We start from the raw sequence: 19,612 nt of genomic DNA on the forward strand, positions 1-19,612 counted from the left end.
GGTGTTCTCCATCATAAAGCGAGAGAAGCATCGCCAGACGTTTGGCCTGGAGCTGATAGCGTCAGAGAACTTCACCTCTAGAGCCGTTCTGGAAGCCCTGGGGTCCTGCATGAACAATAAGTACTCTGAGGGGTACCCTGGACAGAGGTAGGGTTTTATTACCCGCTATCTCAACAGGGAGTCACATTGAGTTACAACGCTTTTACAAGAGAGCCCTGTATACGTTTACAAATAAATAAATAAACAATACATACAGGACCAGTCAAAAGTTTGGACACACCTACTCATTCCAGGGTTTTCTACAGTGTAGAATAATAGTGAAGACATCAAAACTATGAAATAACACATATGGAATCATGTAGCAACCAAGAAAGTGTTAAACAAATCTAAATATATTTTATATTTTAGATTCTTCAAAGTAGCCACCCCTTTGCCTTGATGACAGCTTTGCACACTCTTGGCATTCTCTCAACCAGTTTCGTGAGGAATGCTTTTCCAACAGTCTTGAAGGAGTTCCCACATATGCTGAGCACTTGTTTGCTTTTCTCAATGATGTGAGATAAACTTCCGTTTGATAACGGAGCGCCGAGGCATGCGTCGAAATCGCTAAGCAGCTAACTTCGAATACTCAGAGGAATACTGGTGTGTACTGTGGAATACTCAGAGGAATACTGGTGTGTACTGTGGAATACTCAGAGGAATACTGGTGTGTACTGTGGAATACTCAGAGGAATACTGGTGTGTACTGTGGAATACTCAGAGGAATACTGGTGTGTACTGTGGAATACTCAGAGGAATACTGGTGTGTACTGTGGAATACTGGTGTGTACTGTGGAATACTGGTGTGTACTGTGGAATACTGGTGTGTACTGTGGAATACTCAGAGGAATACTGGTGTGTACTGTGGAATACTCAGAGGAATACTGGTGTGTACTGTGGAATACTGGTGTGTACTGTGGAATACTGGTGTGTACTGTGGAATACTCAGAGGAATACTGGTGTGTACTGTGGAATACTCAGAGGAATACTGGTGTGTACTGTGGAATACTGGTGTGTACTGTGGAATACTGGTGTGTACTGTGGAATACTCAGAGGAATACTGGTGTGTACTGTGGAATACTGGTGTGTACTGTGGAATACTCAGAGGAATACTGGTGTGTACTGTGGAATACTCAGAGGAATACTGGTGTGTACTGTGGAATACTGGTGTGTACTGTGGAATACTCAGAGGAATACTGGTGTGTACTGTGGAATACTCAGAGGAATACTGGCGTGTACTGTGGAATACTCAGAGACACACATGCATACATACATGCATACATATATACAGTTGAAGTCTATATAGGTATACCAACACAGACACACACACATATATATATATATATATATATATATATATATATATACATAAACTCAGTAAAAAAAGAAACGTCCCTTTTTCAGGACCCTGTCTTTCAAAGATAATTTGGAAAATTCTAAATAACTTCACAGATCTTCATTGTAAAGGGTTTAAACACTGTTTCCCATGCTTGTTCAATGAACCATAAACAATTTAATGAACATGCACCTAAGACACTAACAGCTTACAGACGGTAGGCAATTAAGGTCACAGGTATGAAAACTTAGGACACTAAAGAGGCCTTTCTACTGACTCTGAAAAACACCAAAAGAAAGATGCCCAGGGTCCCTGCTCATCTGCGTTAACGTGCCTTAGGCATGCTGCAAGGAGGCGTGAGGACTGCAGATGTGGCCAGGGCAATAAATTGCAATGTCCGTACTGTGAGACGCCTAAGACAGCGCTACAGGGAGACAGGACGGACAGCTGATCGTCCTCGCAGTGGCAGACCACGTGTAACAACACCTGCACAGGATCGGTACATCCGAACATCACACCTGCGGGACAGGTACAGGATGGCAACAACAACTGCCTGAGTTACACCAGGAACGCACAATCCCTCCATCAGTGCTCAGACTGTCCGCAATAGGCTGAGAGAGGCTGGACTGAGGGCTTATAGGCCTGTTGTAAGACAGGTCCTCACCAGACATCACCAGCAACGTCGCCTATGGGCACAAACCCACCGTCGCTGGACCAGACAGGACTGGCAAAAAGTGCTCTTCACTGACGAGTCACGGTTTTGTCTCAAGGGGTGATGGTCGGATTTGCGTTTATCGTTGAAGGAATGAGGGTTACACCGAGGCCTGTACTCTGGAGCGGGATCGATTTTGGAGGTGGGAGGGTCCGTCATGGTCTGGGGCGGTGTGTCACAGCATCATCGGACTGAGCTTGTTGTCATTGCAGGCAATCTCAACGCTGTGCGTTACAGGGAAGACATCCTCCTCCCTCATGTGGTACCCTTCCTACAGGCTCATCCTGACATGACCCTCCAGCATGACAATGCCACCAGCCATACTGCTCGTTCTGTGCGTGATTTCCTGCAAGACAGGAATGTCAGTGTTCTGCCACGGCCAGCGAAGAGCCCGGATCTCAATCCCATTGAGCACGTCTGGGACCTGTTGGATCGGAGGGTGAGGGCTAGGGCCATTCCCCCCAGAAATGTCCTTGGTGGAAGAGTGGGGTAACATCTCACAGCAAGAACTGGCAAATCTGGTGCAGTCCATGAGGAGGAGATGCACTGCAGTACTTAATGCAGCTGGTGGCCACACCAGATACTGACTGTTACTTTTGATTTTGACCCCCCCCTTTGTTCAGGGACACATTATTACATTTCTGTTAGTCACATGTCTGTGGAACTTGTTCAGTTTATGTCTCAGTTGTTGAATCTTGTTATGTTCATACAAATATTTACACATGTTAAGTTTGCTGAAAATAAACGCAGTTGACAGTGAGGGGACATTTCTTTTTTTGCTGAGTTTATATATACAAACACACACACATGCATTCGGAAAGTATTCAGACCTTTTTCCTCATCGAGAGAATGCCAAGAGTGTGCAAAGCTGTCATCAAGGCAAAGGGTGGCGACTTTGAAGAATCTCAAATCTCAAATATATTTTGATTTAACACTTTTTGGTTACTACATGTGTGAAAGAAGAAGACACAACACAAAAAAATTTGTTTGGATAAAATGCAAATGGATATATTATTATTATTATTATTATTATGTGTTATTTCATAGTTTTGATGTCTTCTACAATGTAGAAAATAGTAAAAATAAAGAAAACTCCTGGGATGAGGAGGTGTGTCCACACTATTGACTGGTAATGTAGGTGCTGACACACACACACACACACACACACACACACACACAGACAGACAGACAGACAGACAGACAGACAGACAGACAGACAGACAGACAGACAGACAGACAGACACACAGACACACACAGACACACACAGACACACACAGACACACACACAGACACACACAGACAGACAGACAGACACACACACACACACACACACACACACACACACACACACACACACACACACACACACACACACACACACACAGACACACACAGACACACACAGACACACACACACACACACACACACACACACACCACGGACAGGTACACAACATGCAGACATACACACCGAGACACATCACTCAGAGAAACACTAAACACACACAGACTCCACTCTTAACAGCTCTAGAAGAGATCCACCTACTAAGTGTGTGTGTGTGTGTGTGTAGATACTACGGCGGTACGGAACATGTAGATGAGTTGGAGCGTCTGTGTCAGAGGAGAGCTCTGGAGGCCTACGGACTGGACGCTGACAAGTGGGGGGTCAACGTACAGCCATACTCAGGTAACGCAGAGACACACACACTACGCAGAGACACATACACACACTACACAGAGAGACACACTATACACACACACACTACACAGAGAGACACACACACACTACACAGAGAGACACACTACACAGACACACACTACGCAGAGACACACACACACACTACACAGAGACACATACACACACTACACAGAGAGACACACTATACACACACACACTACACAGAGAGACACACACACACTACACAGAGAGACACACTACACAGACACACACTACACAGAGAGACACACACACACTACACAGAGAGACACACTACACAGACACACACTACGCAGAGACACACACACACACTACACAGAGACACACACACTACACAGAGACACACACACACTACACAGAGACACACACACACACTACGCAGAGAGACACACACACAGAGACCCACTACACAGACACACACTACGCAGAGACACACACACACTACGCAGAGACACACACACACACTACGCAGAGAGCTCAGTACAGCTGTGTGGTGTCTCCTGCTAACTTGGTGGATGTGGAACCAGGCCAGCTCAGTACAGCTGTGTGGTGTCTCCTGCTAACTTGGTGGATGTGGAACCAGGCCAGCTCAGTACAGCTGTGTGGTGTCTCCTGCTAACTTGGTGGAGGTGGAACCAGGCCAGCTCAGTACAGCTGTGTGGTGTCTCCTGCTAACTTGGTGGATGTGGAACCAGGCCAGCTCAGTACAGCTGTGTGGTGTCTCCTGCTAACTTGGTGGAGGTGGAACCAGGCCAGCTCAGTACAGCTGTGTGGTGTCTCCTGCTAACTTGGTGGATGTGGAACCAGGCCAGCTCAGTACAGCTGTGTGGTGTCTAACTTGGTGGATGTGGAACCAGGCCAGCTCAGTACAGCTGTGTGGTGTCTCCTGCTAACTTGGTGGATGTGGGACCAGGCCAGCTCAGTACAGCTGTGTGGTGTCTCCTGCTAACTTGGTGGAGGTGGAACCAGGCCAGCTCAGTACAGCTGTGTGGTGTCTAACTTGGTGGATGTGGAACCAGGCCAGCTCAGTACAGCTGTGTGGTGTCTCCTGCTAACTTGGTGGATGTGGAACCAGGCCAGCTCAGTACAGCTGTGTGGTGTCTAACTTGGTGGATGTGGAACCAGGCCAGCTCAGTACAGCTGTGTGGTGTCTCCTGCTAACTTGGTGGATGTGGAACCAGGCCAGCTCAGTACAGCTGTGTGGTGTCTCCTGCTAACTTGGTGGATGTGGAACCAGGCCAGCTCAGTACAGCTGTGTGGTGTCTCCTGCTAACTTGGTGGATGTGGAACCAGGCCAGCTCAGTACAGCTGTGTGGTGTCTAACTTGGTGGATGTGGAACCAGGCCAGCTCAGTACAGCTGTGTGGTGTCTCCTGCTAACTTGGTGGATGTGGAACCAGGCCAGCTCAGTACAGCTGTGTGGTGTCTCCTGCTAACTTGGTGGATGTGGAACCAGGCCAGCTCAGTACAGCTGTGTGGTGTCTCCTGCTAACTTGGTGGATGTGGAACCAGGCCAGCTCAGTACAGCTGTGTGGTGTCTAACTTGGTGGATGTGGAACCAGGCCAGCTCAGTACAGCTGTGTGGTGTCTCCTGCTAACTTGGTGGAGGTGGAACCAGGCCAGCTCAGTACAGCTGTGTGGTGTCTCCTGCTAACTTGGTGGAGGTGGAACCAGGCCAGCTCAGTACAGCTGTGTAGTGTCTAACTGGGTGGATGTGGAACCAGGCCAGCTCAGTACAGCTGTGTGGTGTCTCCTGCTAACTTGGTGGAGGTGGAACCAGGCCAGCTCAGTACAGCGTGTGGTGTCTCCTGCTAACTTGGTGGAGGTGTAACCAGGCCAGCTCAGTACAGCTGTGTAGTGTCTAACTGGGTGGATGTGGAACCAGGCCAGCTCAGTACAGCTGTGTGGTGTCTCCTGCTAACTTGGTGGATGTGGAACCAGGCCAGCTCAGTACAGCTGTGTGGTGTCTCCTGCTAACTTGGTAGAGGTGGAACCAGGCCAGCTCAGTACAGCTGTGTGGTGTCTAACTTGGTGGATGTGTGTTTTGTGTTTCTAGGCTCCCCTGCTAACTTTGCTGTGTACACGGCCATCGTGGAGCCTCATGGGCGGATCATGGGTCTGGACCTACCTGATGGAGGTCACCTGACACACGGCTTCATGACGGACAAGAAGAAGATCTCTGCCACATCCATCTTCTTTGAGTCCATGCCCTACAAGGTAAACACACACACACACACACACCACAGAGACAGCATATATAGAGAGACACACCACAGAGAGACAGCGTATAGAGACACACCACAGAGAGACAGCGTATAGAGACACACCACAGAGAGAGACAGCGTATAGAGAGACACACCACAGAGAGACAGCGTATAGAGAGACACACCACAGAGAGAGACAGCGTATAGAGACACACCACAGAGAGACAGCGTATAGAGAGAGACACCACAGAGAGAGACAGCGTATAGAAGACACACCACAGAGAGACAGCGTATAGAGACACACCACAGAGAGACAGCGTATAGAGAGACACACCACAGAGAGACAGCGATATAGAAGACACACCACAGAGAGACAGCGTATAGAGAGAACACCACAGAGAGACAGCGTATAGAGACACACCACAGAGAGACAGCGTATAGAGACACACCACAGAGAGACAGCGTATAGAGACACACCACAGAGAGACAGCGTATAGAAGACACACCACAGAGAGACAGCGTATAGAAGACACACCACAGAGAGACAGCGTATAGAGAGACACACCACAAGAGAGACAGCGTATAGAGAGACACCACAGAGAGACAGCGTATAGAGACACACCACAGAGAGACAGCGTATAGAGAGACACCACAGAGAGACAGCGTATAGAGACACACCACAGAGAGACACCACAGAGAGACAGCGTATAGAGACACACCACAGAGAGACAGCGTATAGAGACACACCACAGAGAGACAGCGTATAGAGAGACACCACAGAGAGACAGCGTATAGAGACACACCACAGAGAGACAGCGATAGAGACACACCACAGAGAGACAGCGTATAGAGAGACACCACAGAGAGACAGCGTATAGAGACACACCACAGAGAGACAGCGTATAGAGACACACCACAGAGAGACAGCGTATAGAGAGACACACCACAGAGAGACAGCGTATAGAGACACACCACAGAGAGACAGCGTATAGAGAGACACCACAGAGAGACAGCGTATAGAGAGACACACCACAGAGAGACAGCGTATAGAGAGACACACCACAGAGAGACAGCGTATAGAGAGACACACCACAGAGAGACAGCGTATAGAGACACACCACAGAGAGACAGCGTATGAGAGACACACCACAGAGAGACAGCGTATAGAGAGACACACCACAGAGAGACAGCGTATAGAGGACACACCACAGAGAGACAGCGATAGAGACACACCACAGAGAGACAGCGTATAGAGAGACACCACAGAGAGACAGCGTATAGAGAGACACCACAGAGAGACAGCGTATATAGAGACACACCACAGAGAGACAGCGTATAGAGAGACACACCACAGAGAGACAGCGTATAGACACACCACAGAGAGACAGCATATAGAAGACACACCACAGAGAGACAGCGTATAGAGACACACCACAGAGAGACAGCGTATAGAGAGACACACCACAGAGAGACAGCGTATAGAGAGACACACCACAGAGAGACAGCGTATAGAGAGACACACCACAGAGAGACAGCGTATAGAGAGACACACCACAGATAGACAGCGTATAGAGAGACACACCACAGAGAGACAGCGTATAGAGAGACACACCACAGAGAGACAGCGTATAGACACACCACAGAGAGACAGCATATAGAAGACACACCACAGAGAGACAGCGTATAGAGACACACCACAGAGAGACAGCGTATAGAGAGACACACCACAGAGAGACAGCGTATAGAGAGACACCACAGAGAGACAGCGTATAGACACACCACAGAGAGACAGCATATAGAAGACACACCACAGAGAGACAGCGTATAGAGACACACCACAGAGAAAACAGCGATATAGAGACACACCACAGAGAGACAGCGTATAGAGACACACCACAGAGAGACAGCGTATAGAGAGACACACCACAGAGAGACAGCGTATAGAGAGACACACCACAGAGAGACAGCGTATAGAGAGACACACCACAGAGAGACAGCGTATAGAGAGACACACCACAGATAGACAGCGTATAGAGAGACACACCACAGAGAGACAGCGTATAGAGGACACACCACAGAGAGACGGCGTATAGAGAGACACCACAGAGAGACAGCGTATAGAGAGACACCACAGAGAGACAGCGTATATAGAAGACACACCACAGAGAGACAGCGTATAGAGACACACCACAGAGAGACAGCGTATAGAGAGACACACCACAGAGAGACAGCGTATAGAGACACACCACAGAGAGACAGCGTATAGAAGACACACCACAGAGAGACAGCGTATAGAGAGACACCACAGAGAGACAGCGTATAGAAGACACACCACAGAGAGACAGCGTATAGAAGACACACCACAGAGAGACAGCGTATAGAGAGACACCACAGAGAGACAGCGATAGAGACACACCACAGAGAGACAGCATATAGAAGACACACCACAGAGAGACAGCGATAGAGACACACCACAGAGAGACAGCGATAGAGAGACACACCACAGAGAGACAGCGTATAGAGAGACACCACAGAGAGACAGCGTATAGACACACCACAGAGAGACAGCATATAGAAGACACACCACAGAGAGACAGCGTATAGAGACACACCACAGAAAAACAGCGATAGAGAGACACACCACAGAGAGACAGCGTATAGAGACACACCACAGAGAGACAGCGTATAGAGAGACACACCACAGAGAGACAGCGTATAGAGAGACACACCACAGAGAGACAGCGATAGAGAGACACACCACAGAGAGACAGCGTATAGAGAGACACACCACAGATAGACAGCGTATAGAGAGACACACCACAGAGAGACAGCGTATAGAGGACACACCACAGAGAGACAGCGTATAGAGAGACACCACAGAGAGACAGCGTATATAGAAGACACACCACAGAGAGACAGCGTATAGAGACACACCACAGAGAGACAGCGTATAGAGACACACCACAGAGAGACAGCGTATAGAGACACACCACAGAGAGACAGCGTATAGAAGACACACCACAGAGAGACAGCGTATAGAGAGACACCACAGAGAGACAGCGTATAGAAGACACACCACAGAGAGACAGCGTATAGAAGACACACCACAGAGAGACAGCGTATAGAGACACACCACAGAGAGACAGCGTATAGAGACACACCACAGAGAGACAGCGTATAGAGAGACACCACAGAGACACACCACAGAGAGACAGCATATAGAAGACACACCACAGAGAGACAGCGTATAGAGACACACCACAGAGAGACAGCGTATAGAAGACACACCACAGAGAGACAGCGTATAGAGACACACCACAGAGAGACAGCGTATAGAGACACACCACAGAGAGACAGCGTATAGAAGACACACCACAGAGAGACAGCGTAGAGAGACACCACAGAGAGACAGCGTATAGAAGACACACCACAGAGAGACAGCGTATAGAAGACACACCACAGAGAGACAGCGTATAGAGACACACCACAGAGAGACAGCGTATAGAGACACACCACAGAGAGACAGCGTATAGAGAGACACACCACAGAGAGACAGCGTATAGAGAGACACCACAGAGAGACAGCGTATAGAGACAACACCACAGAGACAAGAGACAGCGTATAGAGACACACCACAGAGAGACAGCGATAGAGACACACCACAGAGAGACAGCGTATAGAGACACACCACAGAGAGACAGCGTATAGAGACACACCACAGAGAGACAGTGTATAGAGACACACCACAGAGAGACAGCGTATAGAGACACACCACAGAGAGACAGCGTATAGAGACACACCACAGAGAGACAGCGTATAGAGACACACCACAGAGAGACAGCGTATAGAGACACACCACAGAGAGACAGCGTATAGAGACACACCACAGAGAGACAGCGTATAGAGACACACCACAGAGAGACAGCGTATAAGAGACACACCACAGAGAGACAGCGATAGAGACACACCACAGAGAGACAGCGTATAGAGACACACCACAGAGAGACAGCGTATAGAGACACACCACAGAGAGACAGCGTATAGAGAGACACACCACAGAGAGACAGCGTATAGAGAGACACCACAGAGAGACAGCGTATAGAGAGACACACCACAGAGAGACAGCGTATAGAGACACACCACAGAGAGACAGCGTATAGAGAGACACACCACAGAGAGACAGCGTATAGAGACACACCACAGAGAGACAGCGTATAGAGAGACACACCACAGAGAGACAGCGTATAGAGAGACACACCACAGAGAGACAGCGTATAGAGAGACACACCACAGAGAGACAGCGTATAGAGACACACCACAGAGAGACAGCGTATAGAGAGACACCACAGAGACACACCACAGAGAGACAGCATATAGAAGACACACCACAGAGAGACAGCGTATAGAGAGACACACCACAGAGAGACAGCGTATAGAAGACACACCACAGAGAGACAGCGTATAGAGACACACCACAGAGAGACAGCGTATAGAGAGACACACCACAGAGAGACAGCGTATAGAAGACACACCACAGAGAGACAGCGTATAGAGAGACACCACAGAGAGACAGCGTATAGAAGACACACCACAGAGAGACAGCGTATAGAAGACACACCACAGAGAGACAGCGTATAGAGACACACCACAGAGAGACAGCGTATAGAGACACACCACAGAGAGACAGCGTATAGAGAGACACACCACAGAGAGACAGCGTATAGAGAGACACACCACAGAGAGACAGCGTATAGAGACACACCACAGAGAGACAGCGTATAGAGAGACACCACAGAGACACACCACAGAGAGACAGCATATAGAAGACACACCACAGAGAGACAGCGTATAGAGACACACCACAGAGAGACAGCGTATAGAAGACACACCACAGAGAGAGACAGCGTATAGAGACACACCACAGAGAGACAGCGTATAGAGAGACACACCACAGAGAGACAGCGTATAGAAGACACACCACAGAGAGACAGCGTATAGAGAGACACCACAGAGAGACAGCGTATAGAAGACACACCACAGAGAGACAGCGTATAGAAGACACACCACAGAGAGACAGCGTATAGAGACACACCACAGAGAGACAGCGTATAGAGACACACCACAGAGAGACAGCGTATAGAGAGACACACCACAGAGAGACAGCGTATAGAGACACACCACAGAGAGACAGCGTATAGAAGACACACCACAGAGAGACAGCGTATAGAGACACACCACAGAGAGACAGCGTATAGAGACACACCACAGAGAGACAGCATATAGAAGACACACCACAGAGAGACAGCGTATAGAGACACACCACAGAGAGACAGCGTATAGAAGACACACCACAGAGAGACAGCGTATAGAGACACACCACAGAGAGACAGCGTATAGAGAGACACACCACAGAGAGACAGCGTATAGAAGACACACCACAGAGAGACAGCGTATAGAGAGACACCACAGAGAGACAGCGTATAGAAGACACACCACAGAGAGACAGCGTATAGAAGACACACCACAGAGAGACAGCGTATAGAGACACACCACAGAGAGACAGCGTATAGAGACACACCACAGAGAGACAGCGTATAGAGAGACACACCACAGAGAGACAGCGTATAGAGAGACACACCACAGAGAGACAGCGTATAGAGACACACCACAGAGAGACAGCGTATAGAGAGACACCACAGAGACACACCACAGAGAGACAGCATATAGAAGACACACCACAGAGAGACAGCGTATAGAGAGACACCACAGAGAGACAGCGTATAGAGAGACACACCACAGAGAGACAGCGTATAGAGAGACACACCACAGAGAGACAGCGTATAGAGACACACCACAGAGAGACAGCGTATAGAGAGAGACACACCACAGAGAGACAGCGTATAGAGACACACCACAGAGAGACAGCAAGAGCACCACAGAGACAGCGATAGAGAGAGACACACCACAGAGAGACAGCGTATAGAGACACACCACAGAGAGACAGCGTATAGAGACACACCACAGAGACACACCACAGAGAGACAGCATATAGAAGACACACCACAGAGAGACAGCGTATAGAGACACACCACAGAGAGACAGCGTATAGAAGACACACCACAGAGAGACAGCGTATAGAGACACACCACAGAGAGACAGCGTATAGAGAGACACACCACAGAGAGACAGCGTATAGAAGACACACCACAGAGAGACAGCGTATAAGAGAGACACCACAGAGAGACAGCGTATAGAAGACACACCACAGAGAGACAGCGTATAGAAGACACACCACAGAGAGACAGCGATAGAGACACACCACAGAGAGACAGCGTATAGAGACACACCACAGAGAGACAGCGTATAGAGAGACACACCACAGAGAGACAGCGTATAGAGAGACACACCACAGAGAGACAGCGTATAGAGACACACCACAGAGAGACAGCGTATAGAGAGACACCACAGAGACACACCACAGAGAGACAGCATATAGAAGACACACCACAGAGAGACAGCGTATAGAGTACACACCACAGAGAGACAGCGTATAGAAGACACACCACAGAGAGACAGCGATAGAGACACACCACAGAGAGACAGCGTATAGAGAGACACACCACAGAGAGACAGCGTATAGAAGACACACCACAGAGAGACAGCGTATAGAGAGACACCACAGAGAGACAGCGTATAGAAGACACACCACAGAGAGACAGCGTATAGAAGACACACCACAGAGAGACAGCGTATAGAGACACACCACAGAGAGACAGCGTATAGAGACACACCACAGAGAGACAGCGTATAGAGAGACACACCACAGAGAGACAGCGTAGAGAGACACACCACAGAGAGACAGCGTATAGAAGACACACCACAGAGAGACAGCGTATAGAGACACACCACAGAGAGACAGCGTATAGAGACACACCACAGAGAGACAGCATATAGAAGACACACCACAGAGAGACAGCGTATAGAGACACACCACAGAGAGACAGCGATAGAAGACACACCACAGAGAGACAGCGTATAGAGACACACCACAGAGAGACAGCGTATAGAGACACACCACAGAGAGACAGCGATAGAAGACACACCACAGAGAGACAGCGTATAGAGAGACACCACAGAGAGACAGCGTATAGAAGACACACCACAGAGAGACAGCGTATAGAAGACACACCACAGAGAGACAGCGTATAGAGACACACCACAGAGAGACAGCGTATAGAGACACACCACAGAGAGACAGCGTATAGAGAGACACACCACAGAGAGACAGCGTATAGAGAGACACACCACAGAGAGACAGCGTATAGAGACACACCACAGAGACAGCGATAGAGAGACACCACAGAGACACACCACAGAGAGACAGCATATAGAAGACACACCACAGAGAGACAGGCGTATAGAGACACACCACAGAGAGACAGCGTATAGAAGACACACCACAGAGAGACAGCGTATAGAGACACACCACAGAGAGACAGCGTATAGAGAGACACACCACAGAGAGACAGCGTATAGAAGACACACCACAGAGAGACAGCGTATAGAGAGACACCACAGAGAGACAGCGTATAGAAGACACACCACAGAGAGACAGCGTATGAGAAGACACACCACAGAGAGACAGCGTATAGAGACACACCACAGAGAGACAGCGTATAGAGACACACCACAGAGAGACAGCGTATAGAGACACACCACAGAGAGACAGCGTATAGAGAGACACACCACAGAGAGACAGCGTATAGAAGACACACCACAGAGAGACAGCGTATAGAGAGACACCACAGAGAGACAGCGTATAGAAGACACACCACAGAGAGACAGCGTATAGAAGACACACCACAGAGAGACAGCGTATAGAGACACACCACAGAGAGACAGCGTATAGAGACACACCACAGAGAGACAGCGTATAGAGACACACCACAGAGAGACAGCGTATAGAGAGACACACCACAGAGAGACAGCGTATAGAGACACACCACAGAGAGACAGCGTATAGAGAGACACCACAGAGACACACCACAGAGAGACAGCATATAGAAGACACACCACAGAGAGACAGCGTATAGAGACACACCACAGAGAGACAGCGTATAGAAGACACACCACAGAGAGACAGCGTATAGAGACACACCACAGAGAGACAGCGTATAGAGAGACACACCACAGAGAGACAGCGTATAGAAGACACACCACAGAGAGACAGCGTATAGAGAGACACCACAGAGAGACAGCGTATAGAAGACACACCACAGAGAGACAGCGTATAGAAGACACACCACAGAGAGACAGCGTATAGAGACACACCACAGAGAGACAGCGTATAGAGACACACCACAGAGAGACAGCGTATAGAGAGACACACCACAGAGAGACAGCGTATAGAGAGACACACCACAGAGAGACAGCGTATAGAGGACACACCACAGAGAGACAGCGTATAGAGAGACACCACAGAGAGACAGTGTATAGAGACATACCACAGAGAGACACCACAGAGAGACAGCGTATAGAGACACACCACAGAGAGACAGCGTATAGAGAGACACCACAGAGAGACGGCGTATAGAGACACACCACAGAGAGACAGCGTATAGAGACACACCACAGAGAGACAGTGTATAGAGACACACCACAGAGAGATAGTGTATAGAGACACACCACAGAGAGACAGCGTATAGAGACACACCACAGAGAGACAGCGTATAGAGACACACCACAGAGAGACAGCGTATAGAGAGACACACCACAGAGAGACAGCGTATAGAGACACACCACAGAGAGACAGCGTATAGAGAGACACCACAGAGAGACAGCGTATAGAGAGACACACCACAGAGAGACAGCGTATAGAGACACACCACAGAGAGACAGCGTATAGAGAGACACCACAGAGAGACAGCGTATAGAGACACACCACAGAGAGACAGCGTATAGAGACACACCACAGAGAGACAGCGTATAGAGACACCACAGAGAGACAGCGTATAGAGACACACCACAGAGAGACAGCGTAGAGAGACACCACAGAGAGACAGCGTATAGAGAGACACACCACAGAGAGACAGCGATAGAGGACACACCACAGAGAGACAGCGTATAGAGAGACACCACAGAGAGACAGTGTATAGAGACACACCACAGAGAGACAGCGATAGAGACACACCACAGAGAGACAGCGATAGAGACACCACAGAGAGACAGCCGTATAGAGACACACCACAGAGAGACAGCGTATAGAGACACACCACAGAGAGACAGTGTATAGAGACACACCACAGAGAGACAGTGTATAGAGACACACCACAGAGAGACAGCGTATAGAGACACACCACAGAGAGACAGCGTATAGAGACACACCACAGAGAGACAGCGTATAGAGAGACACACCACAGAGAGACAGCGTATAGAGACACACCACAGAGAGACAGCGTATAGAGAGACACCACAGAGAGACAGCGTATAGAGAGACACACCACAGAGAGACAGCGTATAGAGACACACCACAGAGAGACAGCGTATAGAGAGACACCACAGAGAGACAGCGTATAGAGACACACCACAGAGAGACAGCGTATAGAGACACACCACAGAGAGACAGCGTATAGAGACACACCACAGAGAGACAGCGATAGAGACACACCACAGAGAGACAGCGTATAGAGAGACACACCACAGAGAGACAGCGATAGAGAGACACACCACAGAGAGACAGCGTATAGAGACACACCACAGAGAGACAGCGTATAGAGAGACACACCACAGAGAGACAGCGATAGAGAGACACACCACAGAGAGACAGCGTAGAGAGACACACCACAGAGAGACAGCGTATAGAGACACACCACAGAGAGACAGCGTATAGAGAGACACACCACAGAGAGACAGCGTATAGAGAGACACCACAGAGACACACCACAGAGAGACAGCATATAGAAGACACACCACAGAGAGACAGCATATATAGAGAGACACACCACAGAGAGACAGCGTATAGAGACACACCACAGAGAGACAGCGTATAGAGAGACACCACAGAGACACACCACAGAGAGACAGCATATAGAAGACACACCACAGAGAGACAGCGTATAGAGACACACCACAGAGAGACAGCGTATAGAAGACACACCACAGAGAGACAGCGTATAGAGCACACCACAGAGAGACAGCGTATAGAGACACACCACAGAGAGACAGCGTATAGAAGACACACCACAGAGAGACAGCGTATAGAGAGACACCACAGAGAGACAGCGTATAGAAGACACACCACAGAGAGACAGCGTATAGAAGACACACCACAGAGAGACAGCGTATAGAGACACACCACAGAGAGACAGCGTATAGAGACACACCACAGAGAGACAGCGTATAGAGAGACACCACAGAGACACACCACAGAGAGACAGCATATAGAAGACACACCACAGAGAGACAGCGATAGAGACACACCACAGAGAGACAGCGTATAGAAGACACACCACAGAGAGACAGCGTATAGAGACACACCACAGAGAGACAGCGATATAGAGAGACACACCACAGAGAGACAGCGTATAGAAGACACACCACAGAGAGACAGCGTATAGAGAGACACCACAGAGAGACAGCGTATAGAAGAACACACCACAGAGAGACAGCGTATAGAAGACACACCACAGAGAGACAGCGTATAGAGACACACCACAGAGAGACAGGCGTATAGAGACACACCACAGAGAGACAGCGTATAGAGAGACACCACAGAGACACACCACAGAGAGACAGCATATAGAAGACACACCACAGAGAGACAGCGTATAGAGACACACCACAGAGAGACAGCGTATAGAAGACACACCACAGAGAGACAGCGTATAGAGACACACCACAGAGAGACAGCGATATAGAGAGACACACCACAGAGAGACAGCGAGAAGACACACCACAGAGAGACAGCGTATAGAGAGACACACCACAGAGAGACAGCGATAGAAGACACACCACAGAGAGACAGCGTATAGAGACACACCACAGAGGTTATTTGAGATCAAAGTCCTTAAAAATTCCTAGGAGACTTTTCCAGACGGACTCGGCCTGCCTGTCCAGCCAAGGTAACCATAGGGAGAACAGAACTGTCTTGACACCCAGTTCTATCACCAGAACAGAGCTGGACCCTGACTCGGCCTGCCTGTCCAGCCAAGGTAACCATAGGGAGAACAGAACTGTCTTGACACCCAGTTCTATCACCAGAACAGAGCTGGACCCTGACTCGGCCTGCCTGTCCAGCCAAGGTAACCATAGGGAGAACAGAACTGTCTTGACCCCCCAGTTCTATCACCAGAACAGAGCTGGACCCTGACTCGGCCTGCCTGTCCAGCCAAGGTAACCATAGGGAGAACAGAACTGTCTTGACACCCAGTTCTATCACCAGAACAGAGCTGGACCCTGACTCGGCCTGCCTGTCCAGCCAAGGTAACCATAGGGAGAACAGAACTGTCTTGACACCCAGTTCTATCACCAGAACAGAGCTGGACCCTGACTCGGCCTGCCTGTCCAGCCAAGGTAACCATAGGGAGAACAGAACTGTCTTGACACCCAGTTCTATCACCAGAACAGAGCTGGACCCTGACTCGGCCTGCCTGTCCAGCCAAGGTAACCATAGGGAGAACAGAACTGTCTTGACACCCAGTTCTATCACCAGAACAGAGCTGGACCCTGACTCAGCCTGCCTGTCCAGCCAAGGTAACCATAGGGAGAACAGAACTGTCTTGACACCCAGTTCTATCACCAGAACAGAGCTGGACCTTGACCACAGTTACTTCATTGTTTCAGTGTTAGTTTTTCATGTTGTTATTCGGGCTGTGTGAAGGCCTTGACCAGGCGGTGTTGTCTCACTGACCTGTAGCCCCTCCCTCCTACCCTCCTCTACACCTGATTGGCTGATTCTAAGTTATTTTTTAAAATGCTGTGGTTAAGGGGGCAGGATATGGGAAGTACTGCGCTGTCGTCTCTTATTGACCTATCGAATGGCTTTCCATACTGTACACCGCTTCGTTACTGATTCAAAGATGGTCTGCGATCGGCATTGGATCAGGCGTCATGTGATTGGTTAAAACATTCCCTGACAGTGTTAAGTCAGGTTTCTGGGTCGAGAGCTTCAAGTTCCTCGGTGTACAAAATCACTAAGCAACTTTAAAGTTGTCCACGCGTGCGCAGTTGTGAAGAAGGCGCCTCTTCCCCCTCAGGAAGTTGAAAAGGTTTGGCATGGGCCCTCAAATCCTCCGAGATCTACAGCTGTACCATTTGAGAGCGTGACCGTGAATATGCCTGCCAGCTGTTCTGCGCATTGCTCTGAGAAAGCGCCCTGGAATATCATCTAGGCCCCCCGCGCGGTCTTGCGGGTGTTGACCTTGATGAAAGACTTTACCCACGTCGGCCTCGGAGAGAGCGAGAGATCACCCCTATCTTCTGGGTCGGTGGCGGCCCTCACACCCGGCACGATGTTGTTATTGTCAAAACGTACATAAAATGCATTGAGTTGGTCTGGAAGAGAGGCATCGTTTTGGGCAGATCACAGCTGGGTCTTTCTTTTGTAATCCATAATGGACTGTAGCCCCCTGCCACATGCAGCGGGCGTCGGAGCCTGTGGAATATGATTCCACCTTGTTCCTAGATTGTCCTTTTTGCTCGTTTGATGACTCTGCAGAGGTCGTAGCGGGACTTCCTGTCCTTGTTCCTGTCCTCAGACGTAGCCTCAGAGTTGTCTGTGTGCGGAAGCCCTGTCCTTTAGTTTAGCGCCAACCCCTCGGTGTTAATCCAAGGCTTTTGATTGGGGAAGCATGACTGTAAGTCGCTTTGGTTAAAAGCGTCTGCTAAATGGCATATTATTATTATTAGGTAGTTCGCGACCCAATGCTAACTAGCGCAATGACTAGAAGTCTATGGTTATCTGCTGGCACGCATAAGACTTCCAGAGAGAGGGAAGGTTAAACAGCAATGACTGGAAGTCTATGGTTATCTGCTAGCACGCATAAGACTTCCAGAGAGAGGGAAGGTTAAACAGCAATGACTGGAAGTCTATGGTTATCTGCTAGCACGCATAAGACTTCCAGAGAGAGGGAAGGTTAAACAGCAATAGGTGTAGCGGACATTAGTCGGTCACGTGATGAGGTAGCCCCCGCCCCCAACCCCGCCCCCCGCGAGGAAACGCCGACGTTACAGAAGCAAGAAGGGGGAGGGGTCCCGGCGAGATTAAGACGAAGGGAATCAAGGGCCTCATTGCCAAAACCCAGAAGTGTTCCTTTAAAGGCAGTGTAGCACCGATTTTCTCATTGCCAGAAACGCATCATATAATAGTAACTCAGAGAAAACATTCCCAAATTACAAACTCTTAAATCAATTGTTATGTTTTTTTCTAAAAGTTGGGTTTGATGTTTTCTTTTTTTTTCTTTCCAAATCTGCCCTTAACTTCAGAAATCATCTAACTGATCCAAACTAACCAGGATGTAAACATGTCTGCCAGCTTTTGGTAGCTTTAACGGCTGACGCTGTCATAGAGAGTAGGAGCTCGTGAGTCGTTCTCAAGGTGTTTGCGG

At 49.1% G+C, this 19,612-nt stretch overlaps 1 protein-coding gene across 1 annotated transcript in view; it reads left to right on the top strand.

Moving 5' to 3' along the window:
* LOC123488413 (serine hydroxymethyltransferase, cytosolic-like) overlaps positions 1 to 19,612 on the top strand; it is a gene marked incomplete at its 3' end in the record, with an annotated part of 35,945 nt that overhangs the window by 15,486 nt on the left and 847 nt on the right. The window contains exons 3-5 of the mRNA XM_045219330.1: positions 2 to 147; positions 3,660 to 3,775; positions 5,861 to 6,021. Coding sequence (XP_045075265.1) covers positions 2 to 147; positions 3,660 to 3,775; positions 5,861 to 6,021 — 423 coding nt within the window. The remainder of the gene's footprint in view (position 1; positions 148 to 3,659; positions 3,776 to 5,860; positions 6,022 to 19,612) is intronic.

The sequence above is a fragment of the Coregonus clupeaformis genome, unplaced genomic scaffold (genome assembly GCF_020615455.1).
Source record: "Coregonus clupeaformis isolate EN_2021a unplaced genomic scaffold, ASM2061545v1 scaf2281, whole genome shotgun sequence".
NCBI lineage: Eukaryota > Metazoa > Chordata > Actinopteri > Salmoniformes > Salmonidae > Coregonus > Coregonus clupeaformis.